General features: G+C 30.5%; 1 protein-coding gene across 1 annotated transcript in view; it reads left to right on the top strand.

Annotated features, from left to right (window-relative positions):
• Nucleotides 1-387: 387 nt before the first annotated feature.
• Nucleotides 388-19,028, top strand: part of LOC149411554 (uncharacterized) — a 57,449-nt gene continuing 38,808 nt past the window's right edge. Inside the window, exons 1-2 of the mRNA XM_089646678.1 lie at nt 388-1,195; nt 6,532-6,923. Coding sequence (XP_089502804.1) covers nt 388-1,195; nt 6,532-6,923 — 1,200 coding nt within the window. The remainder of the gene's footprint in view (nt 1,196-6,531; nt 6,924-19,028) is intronic.

The following is a 19,028-nucleotide window of genomic DNA, read 5'->3' as shown; positions in this document are numbered from 1 at the left end:
CCGTACTAATATATATCCCCAGCTTGCTGCCAAAATTACAGAACAACAACACGGGTTTGTCAAAGGCAAATCTACCGTGAGTAATTTACTTATTTACTCTAATTTTTTGTTTACTAGCATGGATCGAAGCCATCAGGTAGATGCAATTTACTGCGATTTCAAAAAGGCTTTTGACAAGGTTGATCACCTTATCCTTATTCAAAAAATTATGTATAACGGAATTAGGGGAAACTTATTACGTTGGTTCATCTCATATTTAACAAAAAGACAGCAAGCTGTATCGTTACGAGGACATACTTCCGTATGGGAACCAGTTACTTCTGGCGTACCACCTGGCTAGGACCGCTTTTATTTATACTTTTTATTAATACAGTTTCTGAATGTTTCATGCATTGTTTATTTCTCTTGTATGCCGATGACATAAAAATATTTGCTATTGTTGGGAATTTAAATGATTGTCTGCTCATCCAACGAGACTTAGTAAGGTTCGAAGCGTTTTGCAATGAAAACAAAATTTACCTAAGTTACAATAAATGTAAGCAAATAAGCTTCACTAAAAATCATAACGCTATTTTACACAATTATTATATAGGCAACTATTCACTAGATCGTGTATACTGTATAAGGGATCTTGGCGTACTTTTTGATTCCAAACTTCATTTCGATGCGCACATTAAAAACATTGTGAATAAAGCTTACTGCATGCTAGGCTTTGTTATCAGAAACAGCCGCGCATTTCGAAAGCCTGAAACCTATCTTCTGCTTTACTATACGCTGGTCCGTTCTCAACTTGAATACTGCACCTCAATATGGACTCCACTTTACGATATCTATAAAGAAAATATTGAAAGTATCCAGAAGAAATTTCTGCGTTACCTCAACCACAGAATGAGCGCACCTAAACGGGGATACACAAATATGCTCTCGAAATATAACGTCTCCATTCTTACTAACCGGCGAACTTACCTTGACCTAATGACCTTGTACAAAATCTGTAACAACTTTATCGACTGTCCTGGCTTACTCAATCTAATAAACTTTACAATACCACTCAGAACGACGAGACTTAACGACTTATTCCATATTAGCCGGACGCGCACAAATGCTGGTGTCAGAGATCCAATCAGAAGAATGTGCGAATTGTATAATAAAAACCAAAACCTGAAGGATTCCGACATATTCTTTGATACATATAGTACTTTTGGTAGGAAATTGAAGTCTGTTTTACTATAAAAAAAAGAAGAAAATGTGTACTTGCTTCATTCACTATACTCTTTAAGTACTTTTTTATGATTTATCTCTAAACTTGCATAAAAAATATTTGTACACTTTTATTTGATACTGAGCATTATCTATATACAAAATAATTTTACCTTATTTACATGTAAAAAATATTTAAAATTGTTATCTACCAGTCAATCAGTGAGAAATAGTTAGGATGCAGGCGAATTCTCAAGTTATTGTTTTAAAAAATTATCTTTTAATTACTGTCTGTATCTGTGTTTTCTCCTTAAATAAATAAAAAAAAAGTTATAACATAAATGAAATAGAATTAAAAAATAAATTGATAAAGAGAGATAAAATCATGTAAAAGGTAAAAATCACCGTTTTAGCTTTTCTTTGTGGCTATTGGTCCATAGGATTTATGTTTATTGGGGCCAATTTCTTTTACCAAATTGTTTCAATACTCGAACCTGAACTCTCACGGGACATGAGGTCATTTATGGAGTTATTGACCCTTTCCCTCATTCCTGCAACCCTTATTCAACGAGACTATAGAAAACAAAAAATTAACTAAAAAAATAGGTCAATTACTTCGGTGCTAATATAAATATCTGATATTTCTGTATATCGTAATATTGTTTACATTAGGTGTTTATGCGTGATATAAGTGAGTTTATAAATTAATTTAAACTTACATTATTGTTGCAGCGAAAGATATTTTTTTTTTTATTTCTCGTGACTATATTCGAACATCAATTGAAATCATGTAAAATAATGATTTTAAATAGATAAATTATATCTTCTGCCGGAGAGCTATATAAATTTTATATTTTTCGTTAAACAATATATCTAGTTAAAATTTTAATTTAATACGATTTTTTTAATGTAAATACCACAATAATGCTCCCAATCGTCTAAGCCAGTGAAACTATAACATACCCGATTAGAGTATGTTGTAAAACTCAATGGTGGTTGGTTAACCTGGCTGTTCAAATCTGGTCACCAAACTATTTCAAGCAACCTTTTAATTCTGAATGGTGTTCTTACACTAGGGCTTAGATTATGTTCTAAGAATACTATATATTTTTTTAAATTTATAAATTGTGAAATAATACAATTAAAAAAAATGAAATTTACTTTTGCACGCCGGGATTCGAACCCGCGACCTTAAGTTTGCTAGACAAGAGCTTTACCCCTCGACAAGATAGCCGGAGGAGGAATAATAAGTTGATATTTTTTTATTTGTCTTAAAAATGTGTGTTTTTTAAAAATATAATCTGATTGAACCCTTGAATGTGGTGAACAAATAGATGAGTTGTACCTACTCAGTTTGGCCCTGGATTTATGAAGTATACAGACATTTAATAGTTGATACATATAAATGTGACAAAAGGCTTATTATGAAACCGAAAATTTTCATTGTTTTATTTATATATGACAATTTTTATTATTTAAAACACTATAGTAACTCCAATTGGAGTAGGTGTGTTGTGAGTGGAAAAGGCAATGAAATTGAGTTAATTTCTTCTTAGAAAAACATACTTACTAATCAAGGAAGGAAAGCAAAAGTTTGTCCAAAAAATTCCATGAAGTATCAATTATGTTTACGTAAAATTAGGCAACTACTAAAATAATTCTATTTCAAAAACATTAAAAGGGTGTTATTTAAATGCATATTTTGTTACCGGAAATTATTTTCTGACATATCCGTTAAATTTGAACTCTAAATTAAAAGTCTATTCGCAGAAAATCACTTAAAGTAAAATAAAAAATAAATTGGTGATGACAGTGGAAGCATGTACGGTAACTTGAAAGTATTATTACGTGTTTTATATATTTGAAGAGGTTGTTAAAGGAGAATTTATTTCTAAGAACCAGTTGAGTTCAGGAACACTTGCTCAGAGTAGTTCCATCATATTATATTGTTTTATTACATTTCTTCTTATTACATCAAAATTATCGCTACTTACTATCAGTATCGCTTGGAGAAATACCACCATTGGTTCGCTTGAAACGACTTTAGCCGTATTTGGTGACCAAATCTGAAAATCCAGGAATTTAAAAAATCGTATTCATCTTCTTTCCTTTCCTATTTCCTTAGCTTCACAATACACCTGATTGGGGATGACATAGTCTCATGGCTCCGGACATTTGGAACCAATTGGAACTCACGTTGAAATACATTTTATTTTAAAATACAGGTGCATATACATTTTGACGGGTTGAATATTTACATTATACACTAAAGTTTCTAATAATAATAGAATTTTTTTACAATAAAATATGAAAATTATACAATATGTACAAAAAACGAAACTTTAGTTTTTTTCATGTGAAAACCGTACAAGATCCCAACTGCTATATTTATTATTTACTGTGGTGATCTAAATGGTTCGGTCACTCTTCCGATGAATCCTTGAAGTATTGTAATGTATGCCAATGTACTGTAGAGGCTACTGGATTATTATTGTAGCCGGTGAAGGTCGTACACAATAATGATACGTGACCTTGTAGTGATATTTATTGGGGAGCTGCTATTAACAAAAGAGGGACAATCCTAGTATGCATCGCCTTTTATAGCATCTCGCAAGCATGCTATCTCTCTTGCACTTACACACATTCATACAAACGCCACGAGTATGAAGGCCCTGTCACAGATGAATTTTATGTCTAAGCAGAAAAATATTCCGCAGTCCATAACTACTTCTGAATTCCTTTACTACATCTTCACAAAGGCAATTAAATGTATAAATTTTACACGTATATCCTTATATAAGTAGAATATGATTTATTTTCTGATTACAAGAACAAAAACTTGAGTAAATATTAAATAATATTGTATAATGCCGGATTTTCTTCAGACCGCAGATCCCTCAGACTTTTAATAGATTTCGCCTTTCACCCTTTGGGCGGTTCTGAGATTATTTTTCATAGAAATTATCCTCCTTTGTATGAAAATCGGTTAACCCCTTCTTAACAATTCACTTTCAACCAAAATCTTGTTTCGAAGGCGTATTTTCTTTTGGTTGTATTGTGAAAGAAGTATATTGTTGGCAAGGAGAAGGCAATTTAATAAAGGTACTTACTTTTATGAAAAAAATGATAACTCCACAAATAGTGGACAGGTTATATGTTTATTTTAAGAAAATGGTGCTCGTATCAGTATTATTATGGTGATAGATATTACTATTAGTTCTGAGAACAGTAGAGCATTCAAAAATATGTTTCTAATTTTCTCTTACTTAACCCTTGAAAGATTACCTACGCCGCAGAAGCGCCCCCGAAAATAAAATATAGCTTTTCTTTTCGTCCACCGCGTGTCGGTCAGTACTCTCGCGGTACAATTGTGTTTATGCTGTAGGTACACCGGTTTGCTCTGTTATAACCAACTGATTGATGCGCTCGAGAAACGCATAGTTAATCTTTTAGTGATGCGTTGTGATTATGTTTAGTTTTTATTATTATTATTTTAGTGTTGTTTTATTTTGTACACAGATTTATTTGTAATAAAATAAAATGTTACAAAAAATGTTGATATTGTTTCCTAAGCATGAAGTTTCTTAAACTGAAGACAGATGCTATATATATATATATATATATATATCGAAACTAATATGATTTGAGATTTTCACGGCCAAAAGTATTTTTGTTATTTGTTTTTGGGGTATTATGCCGTGTTGCGCTAACTCCTTCTTTAGCCAACGTTTCGGACAGCATTGCAGTGTCCATCATCAGGGCAGATGTGTTATTTGTTACAAACATCTCTCTCTTGTCAACTCTCCTCTTTCCATATTTTTCCCTTCCGAACTCTTCAAAATTTTTGGGGATGCCACAAGTAACTGGAAAGTTAGAACTCTTTTGTTGTAGTTTGAATCAACAAAAAAACTGCTTTTTACGTTTCATTTAGCCTTTTTGAAGGTATATCAAATGAACAATATAATACCAGCCTCTTCAATAATGATAAAACCTATGCTAATTATGTTTGAAACTAATGTTCACATAGGAATAGTTGCCGATAGTTGAAATTTTTTTCATCGTCACTAAAATAATCGGAGATGTACAACACATATCGGAATATTGAATACCGTTTTTCCGCACACGTATTACTTTCTACCGTGTACAACAGTTTCATCGCTAAACCGTAAAATAATCAGGGATTATTCAAAATGCACGGGTAAACTGCGCTGTTCGAGCAAACATTACCAGTTAAACAGGGAGTTTACCCGAACGAACCAGCGCGTTAAGCTAGCATGGCGGTAGGCGAGATTCTCCGCTAATTTCCCTGGAGTAAATCGCCCGGAAAGTTCTCCGCTCTCTTGGATTGCAGATTAATCCAGTGAAACTGAATAAAAACATTTAGAAATATCACATTTTATGGTAGGGGTAAGTGTCGGAGCGGTTGTGTATTTTGAATTAGATAATAAAAAATTGTGATTCCTCTGGAAGAATGACTTTTCCTGTGATGATTTGTGTTTTTTTTTTAACTTCCCTGATATTTCAAACATAAATGAGAAAATATTCATAATATGAAATATGTATAGAAGGAAAGAAACAAGTGAAGAGAAAATAATACAAAGATATTAGGAACACGAGGAAAGAAGAATGGTTTTTACAATACGGATTGGAGGAAAGAAAAACTGGGGAAAAGAAAGAAGGCAGATGGTTTGGAGGAAATAAAGATTGTGGGAAATAAGAATAGGAAGAAGGAACGAAGGAAGGAAGGAATGAAGTAATAAAGGAATGAAGGAAACAAAGAAGCATGGGAAGAGGGTAAGAAGGAATGAAAGAAAGTAGGAAAGAAGGAAAGAAGGAAAGAAGGAAAGAAGGAAAGAAGGAAAGAAGGAAAGAAGGAAAGAAGGAAAGAAGGAAAGAAGGAAAGAAGGAAAGAAGGAAAGAAGGAAAGAAGGAAAGAAGGAAAGAAGGAAAGAAGGAAAGAAGGAAAGAAGGAAAGAAGGAAAGAAGGAAAGAAGGAAAGAAGGAAAGAAGGAAAGAAGGAAAGAAGGAAAGAAGGAAAGAAGGAAAGAAGGAAAGAAGGAAAGAAGGAAAGAAGGAAAGAAGGAAAGAAGGAAAGAAGGAAAGAAGGAAAGAAGGAAAGAAGGAAATAAGGAAAGAAGGAAAGAAGGAAATTTATTTATTTTATTTATTTATTGTTTAGGAACATTTACAGACTATTAACATGAAAAAAAATCATTAGATAAGCGCTGCAAAAAAAAAACGTATATGTCAACAGTCCACTTAAAAATGTTCACATCATGCACAGATTAAGTGTCATTATACACTATGTATTAACAAAAAATATATAAACAGCAAAACGTGAGCAAAGGCAAAAAAAGGAGATAGAGAAAGAAGGAAAGAAGGAAAGAAGGAAAGAAGGAAAGAAGGAAAGAAGGAAAGAAGGAAAGAAGGAAAGAAGGAAAGAAGGAAAGAAGGAAAGAATGAAAGAAGGAAAGAAGGAAATAAGGATAGAAGGAAAAAAGGAAAGAAGGAAAGAAGGAAAGAAGGAAAGAAGGAAAGAAGGAAAGAAGGAAAGAAGGAAAGAAGGAAAGAAGGAAAGAAGGAAAGAAGGAAAGAAGGAAAGAAGGAAAGAAGGAAAGAAGGAAAGAAGGAAAGAAGGAAAGAAGGAAAGAAGGAAAGAAGGAAAGAAGGAAAGAAGGAAAGAAGGAAAGAAGGAAAGAAGGAATGAAGGAAAGAAGGAAAGAGTAAGTAAGAGAGAAATAGTCAGCGGGGTTATAGCTTTTTGTTTCGATGAATCTTCTTGGGCGACCATAAATACAATGCTATACGTATATAAAAATATTCATCCAATTACATTATAATAATTAATTTCAGTGCTAGTCGCAATAGGTTATCCGGATCCATCAGGGGTGCTATTATGAGAAATTACCACCACCAGAATAACTTATAAATTGCGCATTGACGAGATATTTGGTCTTACTGAAAGTTTGAAATCGCGGAGATATTGCGATCATCCATCAATGTCAAAGGCCGATTTTTAATCTGTTTGTCTTAGAGAACAAATTAAACTTGGAATATTCAAAAAAAATTTTGGCCACGTTACAAAGAATTTCTACCGGTTTGTCATCCGCGAAATTAACAATTTAGGAGAGTGTTATTTTTACTCTTATATTAATAAACGTTCGTAATTATTATCTACTTTTTTCTACTAGTACTTCCTAGGTACCAGATTTCGATATTAAGACAAGTTATTCTTACTAAGAATTACATATTAAATCTGGTTACTGAACTGAGCGCTAACTTAATTTTCCTTTTTATATGAATAATATAGAAGAGTCCCAACTGCATCTGCTGTCTGAATCCAGTGGAACTATGGCATCCTTAATCGGGAAATGTTGTGAGACTGAACTGAAGGAGACGGAGAAGGGTAGGATTGGAAGTTTAGGCCTCAGCACGGGTAAGCCACCCAGTGAGGCCAAAATTACTGTATTGCGCTATGAAATGTAAAATTAAAATAAAATATCGTACCAAAAATAAAAAAATAAATATATAAAAGTACCTGGAAGATAAGATCTGGTCACCAAACGCAACTAAAGCCAATGATAATCTTTATCCAAGCAGACTATCTAACGCCATGATATATCTAAACGCTAGGTATCTCAAACACAGCGGCGGCCTGTCCCTTGGGCCAAAAAGTCAATAACCCTCCAAAATTATAACTTACAATAGTTAAATTATAATTAATTATATGACAATAAATTGTAATATTATGCAATATTACACGAATCAAAACAACTGGTATTATTCTAATTTTGCTAATGGCAGCAGTAAGTGGTGACATCGTACGTCTCAAATGGCAGCACCCTTTCCCACAACCGTATTATTATTGGCTGGGTTAATTTATCAAAAGTCCGGCTATGATATATTTTGTCTCTTTTTATCCCACACAACAAACTAAATAACACTATGAGTAAGTGGTCTAGTAAAAAAGTATTTTACTATAGCTAATGCTTCTATTTTCAATTTTAGTTGCGCCATTTCTTGTGCCGGCTAGTAACCGATTAAAAAAATATATATTTGGCTAAGGATTAAATCTTCCTCCCAGGTACGGGTTCCTAAAATGCTGTAGAACTTTAAAAATGACTTTTGAAACATAATTAAATTGATCTATTTGACTGAGGACAGAACCTTCCTCCCCGGAAACTGGAGTCAACACCACTAACACCTAAGCCAAATCCTAATTGGATAGTATCGACATTTATTTCGAATGTTATCTGCTGTACATTTTTTATTGTAATGTTATCCAGTTTCACAAAAATGCGTATACGTACATATGCATGCCACCAAAAGTAAATATAAGGCATTATCATCGACAACAAGTCTATCTGTTGAGTTTTAAAATTGATGTAATATTAGCTAACCTCTGATAAGAAAAAGCGCAAGAAGAAGAAGTAATTACTAACCCTTTGTGTATATCAATTGTATTTTTTCAGAAACAAATTTACTTATAATATCAGATATTGTCTTTTCTTTTACATTCCTTTCATTTTACTTTTTCTAGGCTGCCTAAATTTTCTCGAACATAATCAATAAAATTTATCCTTCCAATCAATCTTTTTTTTAACTTAAAGCTCATTTGTGAATATCATCAGATCCTCGCTAAAAGAATAACGATTGATACGATATCATAACGACATTTAAAAAAGAATTCTACTGACTTTTTTAACTTACTTTCATTATTTTACTGTTTTCTTGACAGCAAATAAATATTTATTTATTATTCGAAACATTTACAGAGCGTTAACAATTATTAAATTAATGAAATTTTTATTGCAATTTGGATAGAAATCAACACTTAAAATTAAAATATTCACAGCTTAAATCAAGGTTTAGCTGCTACTGAACTAATAATCAGCAAAATAATAATTACAGAAATAATAATCAGCAAAATAAAATTTTAACAAACAAAGTGAGTATATTAGTGAGAGAGAGAAACGAAATAAAATAAATAATTATGCATTATAAAACAATTTCGAATGTTTTAGTTCAAATACTTCTATTTACCATGACGTCAGATTAGCTTATAGCTATTAAAATTCACATTTTTTTAAACATACAAGGCTGTTTTTAAAGATGGCTATATCGTCACATTGTACGGCATCATACAATATTTACATTCGAGACATTGAATTAAAGTAGACAATTTTGCTATAAAATATCCTTACGTGAAATTTTTTCCGACTTTTATGTGAATATTACATTATCTGGACGGATGACGAACCTCATGCTGGCACTGTTGGTGGACGCGGTAGACTCTCGCTACAGCAGCTGGTCCAGTTTCTTCACCACCTAGGATTCTTGGTGAAGAGTCTCCATTTTCTATCTTCGTCAAACGTCAGAGCGGTGCTGCCAAGGTCTGGTGTCTCTGTAAGGATATTGTGTCAGCGCTTTATTAGCAGCAGACATATACCTGAACGGATGACGAACCTCGTGCTGGCACTGTTGGTGGACGCAGTGCACTCTCTCGCTGCAGCAGCTGGTCCAGTTTCTTCACCATCTAGGATTCTTGCTGCAGAGTCTCACCTATTCCTGTTCTTTATTTTACTTAACTTATCTTCACTTTATTTTTCTAATATTTATATTTTTTGTAATAACTACATCAACTGTAAAGCGCCCCTGATATAATATCTCACAAAAGCGGCGCTATACAAATTGTCCGATATTATTATTATTATTATTATTTTAATACTGAATAACAGAGAACTACAGTGCCTTTTTATTTATTTTTTTCTTTCTAACTTAAATAACAGTATATTTGTATTGTTACTGTTAGTTTAAATATTTAAAATAATTTCCAAAGTTTTAATTTCTCGGGTCTTCCGAATCGACTCAATAATCCTACGCTTTTTTTCAACCGGCGCGGCGCGCTGTATTTTGTATGGAAATTGAGATGTTTGTTTATTGTTAAGATAACACGATGTTAATAAAGAAAAACACTAGGTAAAATTTTAGCATCTCGTCACTAATGTTATTGAATTGAAGTAAAATGTAAATATACATTCATGATCGCACAGTATAAATAATCTACTGAAATTTAAAAACCACCATTAAAACATTTTCAAACAAAATGTGAATGTGGACCAGAGTTGCCACTGAATAATGTTCTAAAATACACACAAAAGTAGAAGAGATTTTTAAATTCTCACAAAATCCCCAAAAGTTCTTTTACCTCCAAAATTAAACAAAATTCTACTAAAATTAGCAATATTTTTTAAATATATATGGCCATTAACGGATTGTCTCTTTCGTTCAGGCTTTAAAAATAGACTTTTTAACCGTAACAATTACTGTAAATATTATATTTCAATATGCTTGGATACTCAAGAAATGCCCAGAATCTCGACATTTTCCGCACAAAAAGATTATTCGCGCTCAAAACCAAAATCTTAAAAAATCTTAGTAATACCCTGCAATTTGGAGAATTCTCCTCGAATTAACAACCTTGATGTAGATATTGTAGACCATATATATAATACTCACGTAAACTGGTTTTTATGAATTGACCGTTTATGAAGTTCTTTCTATATAATTTGAATGGAAACAATTTTTTCCTTTAGCCCAATAGCCCAGCACTCTATCTCGCTTACACTTGCTTGACATGGTAGATATTCATCCTATTTGAATTTCAAAACTAAGTTTTATATTAGAAATTTGAGGCTCGATTAGGCAAATATTCTGATCACGAAACACGCCCACAAGGTATATATTGTGTACCTCTTTATTCTATGGTAATAAGCTAAAGAGCAACAATTAGGCGCTACTGCGTACTAATATGTTAATATATAAATTCCATTAATAGAACTCAATAAGTTTTAGTCAGAGTGTTGGTAGAATTGGAGTTCAGTTGTAGGTAAAAAAGCGGAACCTATTTATTCACTTCATGTCTCATCTAAATAAAATGGATCAATATAAAAAGCCAAAACATTAAAAAAACTACATTTGCGTATGATAACATATAGATAATTACATAGCTCTCTGAAGTATGTTAGTTGTTTGGTTTTGATCTGAATACTATTATTTATCGGAAGCTACCAGTTTAAAGCGAAAAAACGCATAACTTTCTATTGGTTGTCTGCATATACGCAAAAGATTTTGAAAACAATACTATTTTATTTCCAATAATACACTGAATAGCTTATATTATGCCCCTTTACAAAAATCTAGGCGGATAAAACCAAATTAGGTGCAAGAAAATTATATAAAACTAGGCACTTTTTTTAAAATCCACTGATAAAATATCGATAAAATTTCCTTTCTCAACTTTTGTGAAATATTCCATTGTGTAAATAGGCAGAGCAAATAGTTTCCTATTAATTTTGAAACTAAATCACCGATCGGAAAAAGAGAAAACAAAAGAAAATTATTATTTCTGCTCTGGTTTTTGTTTGCATACGAAACCCCCTCTTTATCCCAAAAAGATTTCGAGTTTAGAAAGAAAAAGGATTGTTTGGGGTTTTGGTTTTTGTATATTTCTGTGGGGTGTTTACAAAATATAATAATGTTTGTTTACTATATTGATGGAAATCGAAAGGCAGTCGAGTGAAAGATTAAGGCTTCTTGTAAGCGAAATTAATTTCCGTAGTTGGAAGGACTTTGTTATCTTTTTTTAAGATTAATATTTTAAGTGGGTATCATAAATAATGACAAGATTCTCCAAAACCATAAAACATTACCTTATTGACTTTCGAAATTATAGATAGTGTCGAGCTTCATCTTTATTCCTGAGCCAATCAACGTTTCGAACAGTTTTGCAGTGTCCATTATCAGGGTAGAGGTAAATGTCGAGTAATTGTGCGTACTGCGCTTTTAGACAACTATATTAAAACAAATATCTTTTTTTTTTAATTTTCACAAAAAACGATATGTTTTAAAAGAAATGTTTAATTTAATGTTCTCAAAAAAAATTAAGTTTTGAAAGACATTATAAAATAAATTTAGAGTAGTAAAAAAACTTTGTTTTTAATCGTTGATTTTTTAGTTATTGTCACCACACAAAAGTGTCAAAAACTGATAGATATCTTTGCCATTAAACGCTTTAAATTAAGGTTTCCATGTCGTCTTACACCATAATTACAAGAGAAAACGATTAAAAAATACATATCCAACTTCCCTGTTGATTGTTTTAACCCATTTTCATTTCACCCGCTTATTACAAAGTCGCGAAATAAATATTCATCGTCTGAAATCCCAGCGCAGATCTAAGATTAAAACAATTCCTTTTGAAGGTAGAAAGTTCCACAATAATTCCAACGTTCCGTAGCAGTTCCACGTTAAATATTCAACAAGACGTAATTACAACTTGAAAACAGTATTGCACATTGCTGCATAATTCGCCTCCGACAATTAGGTTCCGTTCCTGGCGGGACTTTGAAGATTTATTATGGAACTTTTCTCCGATAACTGTTGCTGCAGTTCTCTTTGACTTGTTACTGGATGTTTGATCACCATCGCTACCAGAGAGACATCATTTAAAAATGTGGATTTTTTAATAGATTAGATTAAAATGTATAGCTTTTGATTTATTTTTTGCGTGAATATTGAACTGATAAAACTTATCGTACATGCAATCAACCTCACATTATTACATTGGATTCTCATTTTTTTCTTTTAATATTTTATAGGGAACGATTTCTGATGGAAAAATTTCCTCTCAAGGCATTGTATTCCAGTTTCCTTGTCGCCTGAAAGGGTGAGTAAATTGCATCAGATCTGGTAGTTTTCTGTATTGGTTTAAAACACCCACAAACTATTTTCTTAATTTTTGACAACGTTGCGTTTAGCGCTTAAGGTCTTAAACTTGGATTATTTATTGGGCCAACGTCATAAAGAACTCAATAAAAAAATAGAACTATCAGATTTGACGCAAGGTCTGATGTACATGGTTACTGAATTATTTAACGTAGATGACCCAATTTTTGTGCCTTCATTTTCTACTTTAGAAATTTCTTATTTTTTCTGTCACTAGCTTTATTATTCTTTCTAACATTTCAAAAGCGGTTTCCTAAAAAAACATATAACGTAACACTCACATACTGCAAGTCGTGGTGTACAAGTTAATTGTGCTGAAAATCTAACCTACATCGTTTCAAAATAATTTGAACTTCTTAAATGCAAAGTATACCAATAGTGTCAACAATATTTAAAATATTTCTAAAATACACAAAATCATTATGAAAAACAAAAAGATTAAATACCTTCCTACAATATTTTTAATGATAAACTAAAAAAAAAATTGTCTTAAAAACATTAGTTTATCATTAAAAAAATAATAATATTTGTAAGTCAAAATATTTCACCAACAAATGTAGATATAATTTGTGTCGACGCCATCTAGTGGGAAATTTAGCACTTACAAAGCCTTTCGTACAAAAATAAAGTTGGTTGTTTACAGGTGAAAAAATATAATACGCACTAATTGTTGATTGAAATACTAGTACATATTGAATTATTTGGCGTGTTGGAAATAAGCCGACGAAGCTCAGTGATCCAGAGCATCTGACCGGACATTAGAAGGTGCGAATTCATTTCCCGTCGGCGACATTTATTTTTCTTTTTTACTGGCAGATATTTTCAATTTCTATTGATATTTCATGTGACTAATTATTTCTTATAATTTATTAGTCTACATGATGTCAAAAGGACAGATATTTTGATATTTAAGTTTATATTTTTTACTAAGATTTCATATAGAAACTTGCAGTTTTTACGTCTGATTATCAAAAAGTTACGTAAAGCAGTTGTAATAGGAATATTTTCTTCATCGCACTAAAGTAGTTTTATATATCCGTTTAAAAAAACTTTGCTTCAACCGTCACTGATTACTAATTATTTATGACAAAGAACACTAGACTTCTATTTTTCTGGCATCAAAAGGCTAATATCTTTACCGACTTCATAATTTGAGGGAAATAAAGGTGGTGTTATTATTATGTCTGTCACCAGGTTACAGCATAAAGCTCTCTCACGGTAGACAGCGTACGGAAAACCTCACGCTTAAAATCTATTGTGTGAAAGCTCTACAATTTATTGTACTTGTTTATTTTAAGCCTCTTTAATTATAATTGAACACCATTTTGTTTACATTTTCAACTTGAAATTATATGGGTTTTTTTATGTTTTCAGTTTGAGAAATTCCACTAAAGGTTAAGTAAGGTAAAGGTACTTGGCTAAGTATCCACAGGTTATAGGTTCTGTGCCATGTGAATATCGTAGATGAGATCCAACTACCCTGAGACAACATGGCATCATGGTATCCCAGATCGGTGCTCAAACCCGCGAGCTCTTGAGTTATTTGAAGATCTTAACTTTGTGACACGTTTTAGGTGGCGAATACTCTCAGAATGTGATGTAGATAGTGTAGAAAAACCATAATTCAGAAAAGAAACTTGAAATGTTTTAATCCGTGTTGGGTATGCTGTAGTCATACTCTCTGCTGGGTAATCGAAACTCTCGTGTGGTATTTTTACTCACATAAAAAATGCGGATTTCGAAAGGAGGTAAAAGGTTTTCATCCCTTGTTTTATCAGATTTAAATTTAACATTTTACACTACGTTAAAAATAATAATATGTAGAATAATTGGAGTAAAGTGCCAAGCACTTCAAACAATTTTCTTCAAAACATGTAAATTTCAAAAGCAAAAACATAACGACATCCTAATCAACCCTTTCTCGAACAAATTAACCCCTCAGGGTGCTACATACGTAATGAAATACGTTACAGTTATTGTACATGGCATACTCGTAATATAATGTACCTACTCGAACGTCATGTACATGTACATTGAAGCCCCCGAAACGGTTTATCTACCGAGAAAAGAGGCAGATATATTTTTATTTTCCGCGTATGCAAAGAGGAACACACACGAATCTGTCATATTATAATCTAAAAGGAAACTGATACAACATATCTCCGTTAGCTATGTAGTGAGATTGTTCAATTTTACATCTTATAATCTAAAGGGAACCAGATACAACATATCTCCGTTACCAATAAAGTGAGCTTGTTCAATTGTGCATCTTATAATCTAAAGGGAACTAGATACAACAAATCTCCGTTAGCAATGTAGTGAGATTGTACAATTGAAAACGGAGAAAACTTACCGATATAAAATATTGCTTATTTATTCAAAATCTGGTCAGATTATTTGTAATCCTGTTAAAAACGGGTCTGCAGGGTTTTAAAAAGTGAATTGACAGATTTCCTAACAAACTATCAGTAAAAAACTAATGTGTTATGAGGATGTCGAAACAAGTATCTATCAAAATTCCGATATTGTCGCATGTCGTCATTATATTTATCAGGATAGTAGTTCATGCAACTGTTTCAATTTATTCTGAGAAGACTAATATTTTTTATTTCGTTTTTAACAGGATTTTAATAAATCACCTTTACTCAATTTTTTCCTTTTAATTTATCGTTCACTGTTCTTGTATCTCGTAAATGCGATTTTTTTTGCTAATACATTTATTTTTCTAAGCCGTGTGGAGCAAGTGAGAATATGGGATCCCCAATTGGGATATGTTTTGAAGCTGAAGGTAGTGAGGAGGGGAAGAAGAAGGTGGTACTTGGTTATTCAGATCTGTTCACCAAGAACACAGATTCAATACTTTTATTTTTTTTTATTATATTAAATTTAATATAATTACATTTAATACAATATAAGATATGGGTAGTCCCACAAAGCTGTGACAATCAGCTTGTCTGTAGGTTCTACCATTTAATGTTATAACATAATACACATTAGCTTAAGTTTAAATATTAATACCAAATATAATGTTTAGGATAGATAAACGTTTTGTTCATTTATTAACCACTTTTTTGTCAGTTTAGGGCAGGGTTACAAAGAATACTACATTTTAAAATTGACTGTCCTGAATTACTTCAATTTATCAATATCCATGTTCCCAAAAAATCATGCCGACATTTCTTTCGTTTTTACTTCAATAACACCAGGACACTAGCTTACCAAAATTCTCCGATTCAGAGACTGTGAAGTCTCTGAAACAAATATTCTCACCTGGGTGATATATTTCATCATATAACAAATCTGTATAAATGTTATATATTCTGTCACTTTTATTCTTCTAGACACAAATAAACCTATGTACCTATATAACTTCTTCGCTTCTACTATTTTGTTAAGTTGAATCTTTTAAATTAAATTATATGCGTGAGGATTCTTTTAACTATGCATTTGGTTCTGTGTTTTTTTTTCAACATTTTTTGTCATTATTCTGTTATGTTTTTCATTTTTCAAATGTATTTTGTTCTGTGTTTTTTGTTTGCAACCTTTTTGGTTTATAAGTGCTTACTTCGATACAAACAGATTGTAATTTTTTTTAGAAAAGCCCACTATGGCGTGTAATATAGAAATAGTAAATAAATAATAAGTAAGTTTTAAATAAATAATAAATAAATAATAAATAAGTAATAAATAAATAATAAATAAGTAATAAAGATAATAAATAAAAAATAATAATTAATAAATAATAAATAATAAATAATAAATAATAAATAATAAATAATAAATAATAAATAATAAATAATAAATAATAAATAATAAATAATAAATAATAAATAATAAATAATAAATAATAAATAATAAATAATAAATAATAAATAATAAATAATAAATAATAAATAATAAATAATAAATAATAAATAATAAATCATAAATAATAAATAATAAATAATAAATAATAAATAATAAATAATAAATAATAAATAATAAATAATAAATAATAAATAATAAATAATAAATAATAAATAATTAATAATTAAATAATAAAAAAATAATAATCATATGTAAATAATAAATAAATAAATAATAAATGAATAAAAAATAAATAATAAATAAATAAATATATGCAATAAAAATTCAGAGTCGACGTTTGTTGATCTATATGAATAAATTTTTTAGCCATAATATTTTTCACTAGTGTTCGCCATTGGGGATGCTTTAGTCTCAATAACTCCACTAACAAAAAACATGTCGATATAAAATCTTTGTTTCGGCTTGGCAATCAAATAATCGAACACTATTACCGGAAGTAATCGGAAAATTGGGACGGTCGAAGTAGTCAGGAAGCGGAAGTGAGGCATTGATTGATGAGTACCTAACAATCGGAAGTTAGACTGGAATGAACGGTTCTAGCTCAAATTGACAACTACCATCCATGCTGGTGCGGTAAGGGCCGGAGATTTTCAATCACAATTTATTGATTCAAGACCTACCTTATTTTTTTCAATGAACATGTCTAAAGCCATTTCAAGCAACGTTTCTATTACGAATGGTGGTTTCTTACTAGAGAAAGTAACCACCACTCATGAATGAATAGCAAAGACGAATTATAAAAAAATATTATTTAGAGAAAATATTGATTTAAGAATAAGTGTAACATAAAAATAATAATATTAAATTCTTATTAATTCTTAAAAAATATTAATTTTGAAGCAACTACCTAAGATTTGCTTACAATAAGTAATATTAGAGTTATTTACACGATTACTTGTAGAAAATTTTTGAATATTGACTATTTTTGAATAAATTATTGGATTACATAAATATTGTGAAGGGACATATAAGTGTATTGTAGGTACATTATTAAACTATTGTGAATCTTATATAAATATTCTTGTACGATGATTATATAAATCTTAATATTTACGATGATTATTTGAATATTAGTGTATTGTGGTCCCAAATTATATTTTTATACATCTTATATAAATATTTATGTACGACGATTACAGAAATGTAAATATTTTTGTAGGTAGATATTAGTGTATCAGGGGTTCATATTATACGATTATCCATGTTATATAAATATTCATGTACGATGATTACATTCATTTTCATATTTTCGTATGTACATATTGGTGTATTGGGTATACATATTATACTATTAAACATCTTATATAAATATTCATATATGATGATTACACAAATGTAAATATTTCTGTAGAAACATATTAGTGTATTGGGGGCTTATATTATACCATTATACATGTTATATAAATATTATTGTACAATTATTACATAAATGTACGTATTTTTGCATGTACATATTAGAGTATTGGGGTACATATTATATTATTAAACATTTTATATAAATGTTAATATTTTTATAAATACGTATATTTGGTGTACATATAATATTATTTTACATGTAATATAAATATTTATATAAATGTTCATATTTTTGTAGATACACATTAGTTTAATGGGGGTACATAATATACTATTATACACATTTCTTAAATATACGATGATTACATAAATATGTACGTACTTTAATTATCCCAAATATATTTGTATGGTGATTACATAAAGATTTATATAAAAATTACATTGTATTTACATTTATCTATAATCTTGTATCTTCTTTTAATTACAACTTATCACAAATATGCCAAGTTTCTTAGCTTTTCTTGAATATCATTTGTTGATGATAATTATTTTTAAAATTATTTTATAAAACTTTATACCATAATTTAACATTAATAAAATCCTTTTTTTTAATAATCGATAATTTGAAAAATTTTGTAAGTTGTATGTATTTAAAATATTCCAAACCACCCACTGCAAAGTTAAGTGTGTCAAACTGTAATATAATATAAAGATATTATTTTAACAATAACTATGTTCTACGCAATTTAAGTACTTGTAACAATGCTGAAACATAATCTGTATTTGCTAGTTATTCCGGCATTTACGGTAGTCGAATTCCGATTTTGAAAAATGCATAAAAATTTGCGGTATTCCGGAATCCCGGTGTTAATTTTCTG

The sequence above is a fragment of the Hesperophylax consimilis genome, chromosome 25 (genome assembly GCF_061612785.1).
Source record: "Hesperophylax consimilis isolate HC1 chromosome 25, BYU_Hcon_1.0, whole genome shotgun sequence".
Taxonomy (NCBI): Eukaryota; Metazoa; Arthropoda; class Insecta; order Trichoptera; family Limnephilidae; genus Hesperophylax; species Hesperophylax consimilis.
Note: the sequence above shows the minus strand (reverse complement) of the source record. Positions and strands in the feature narration are given on the sequence as shown.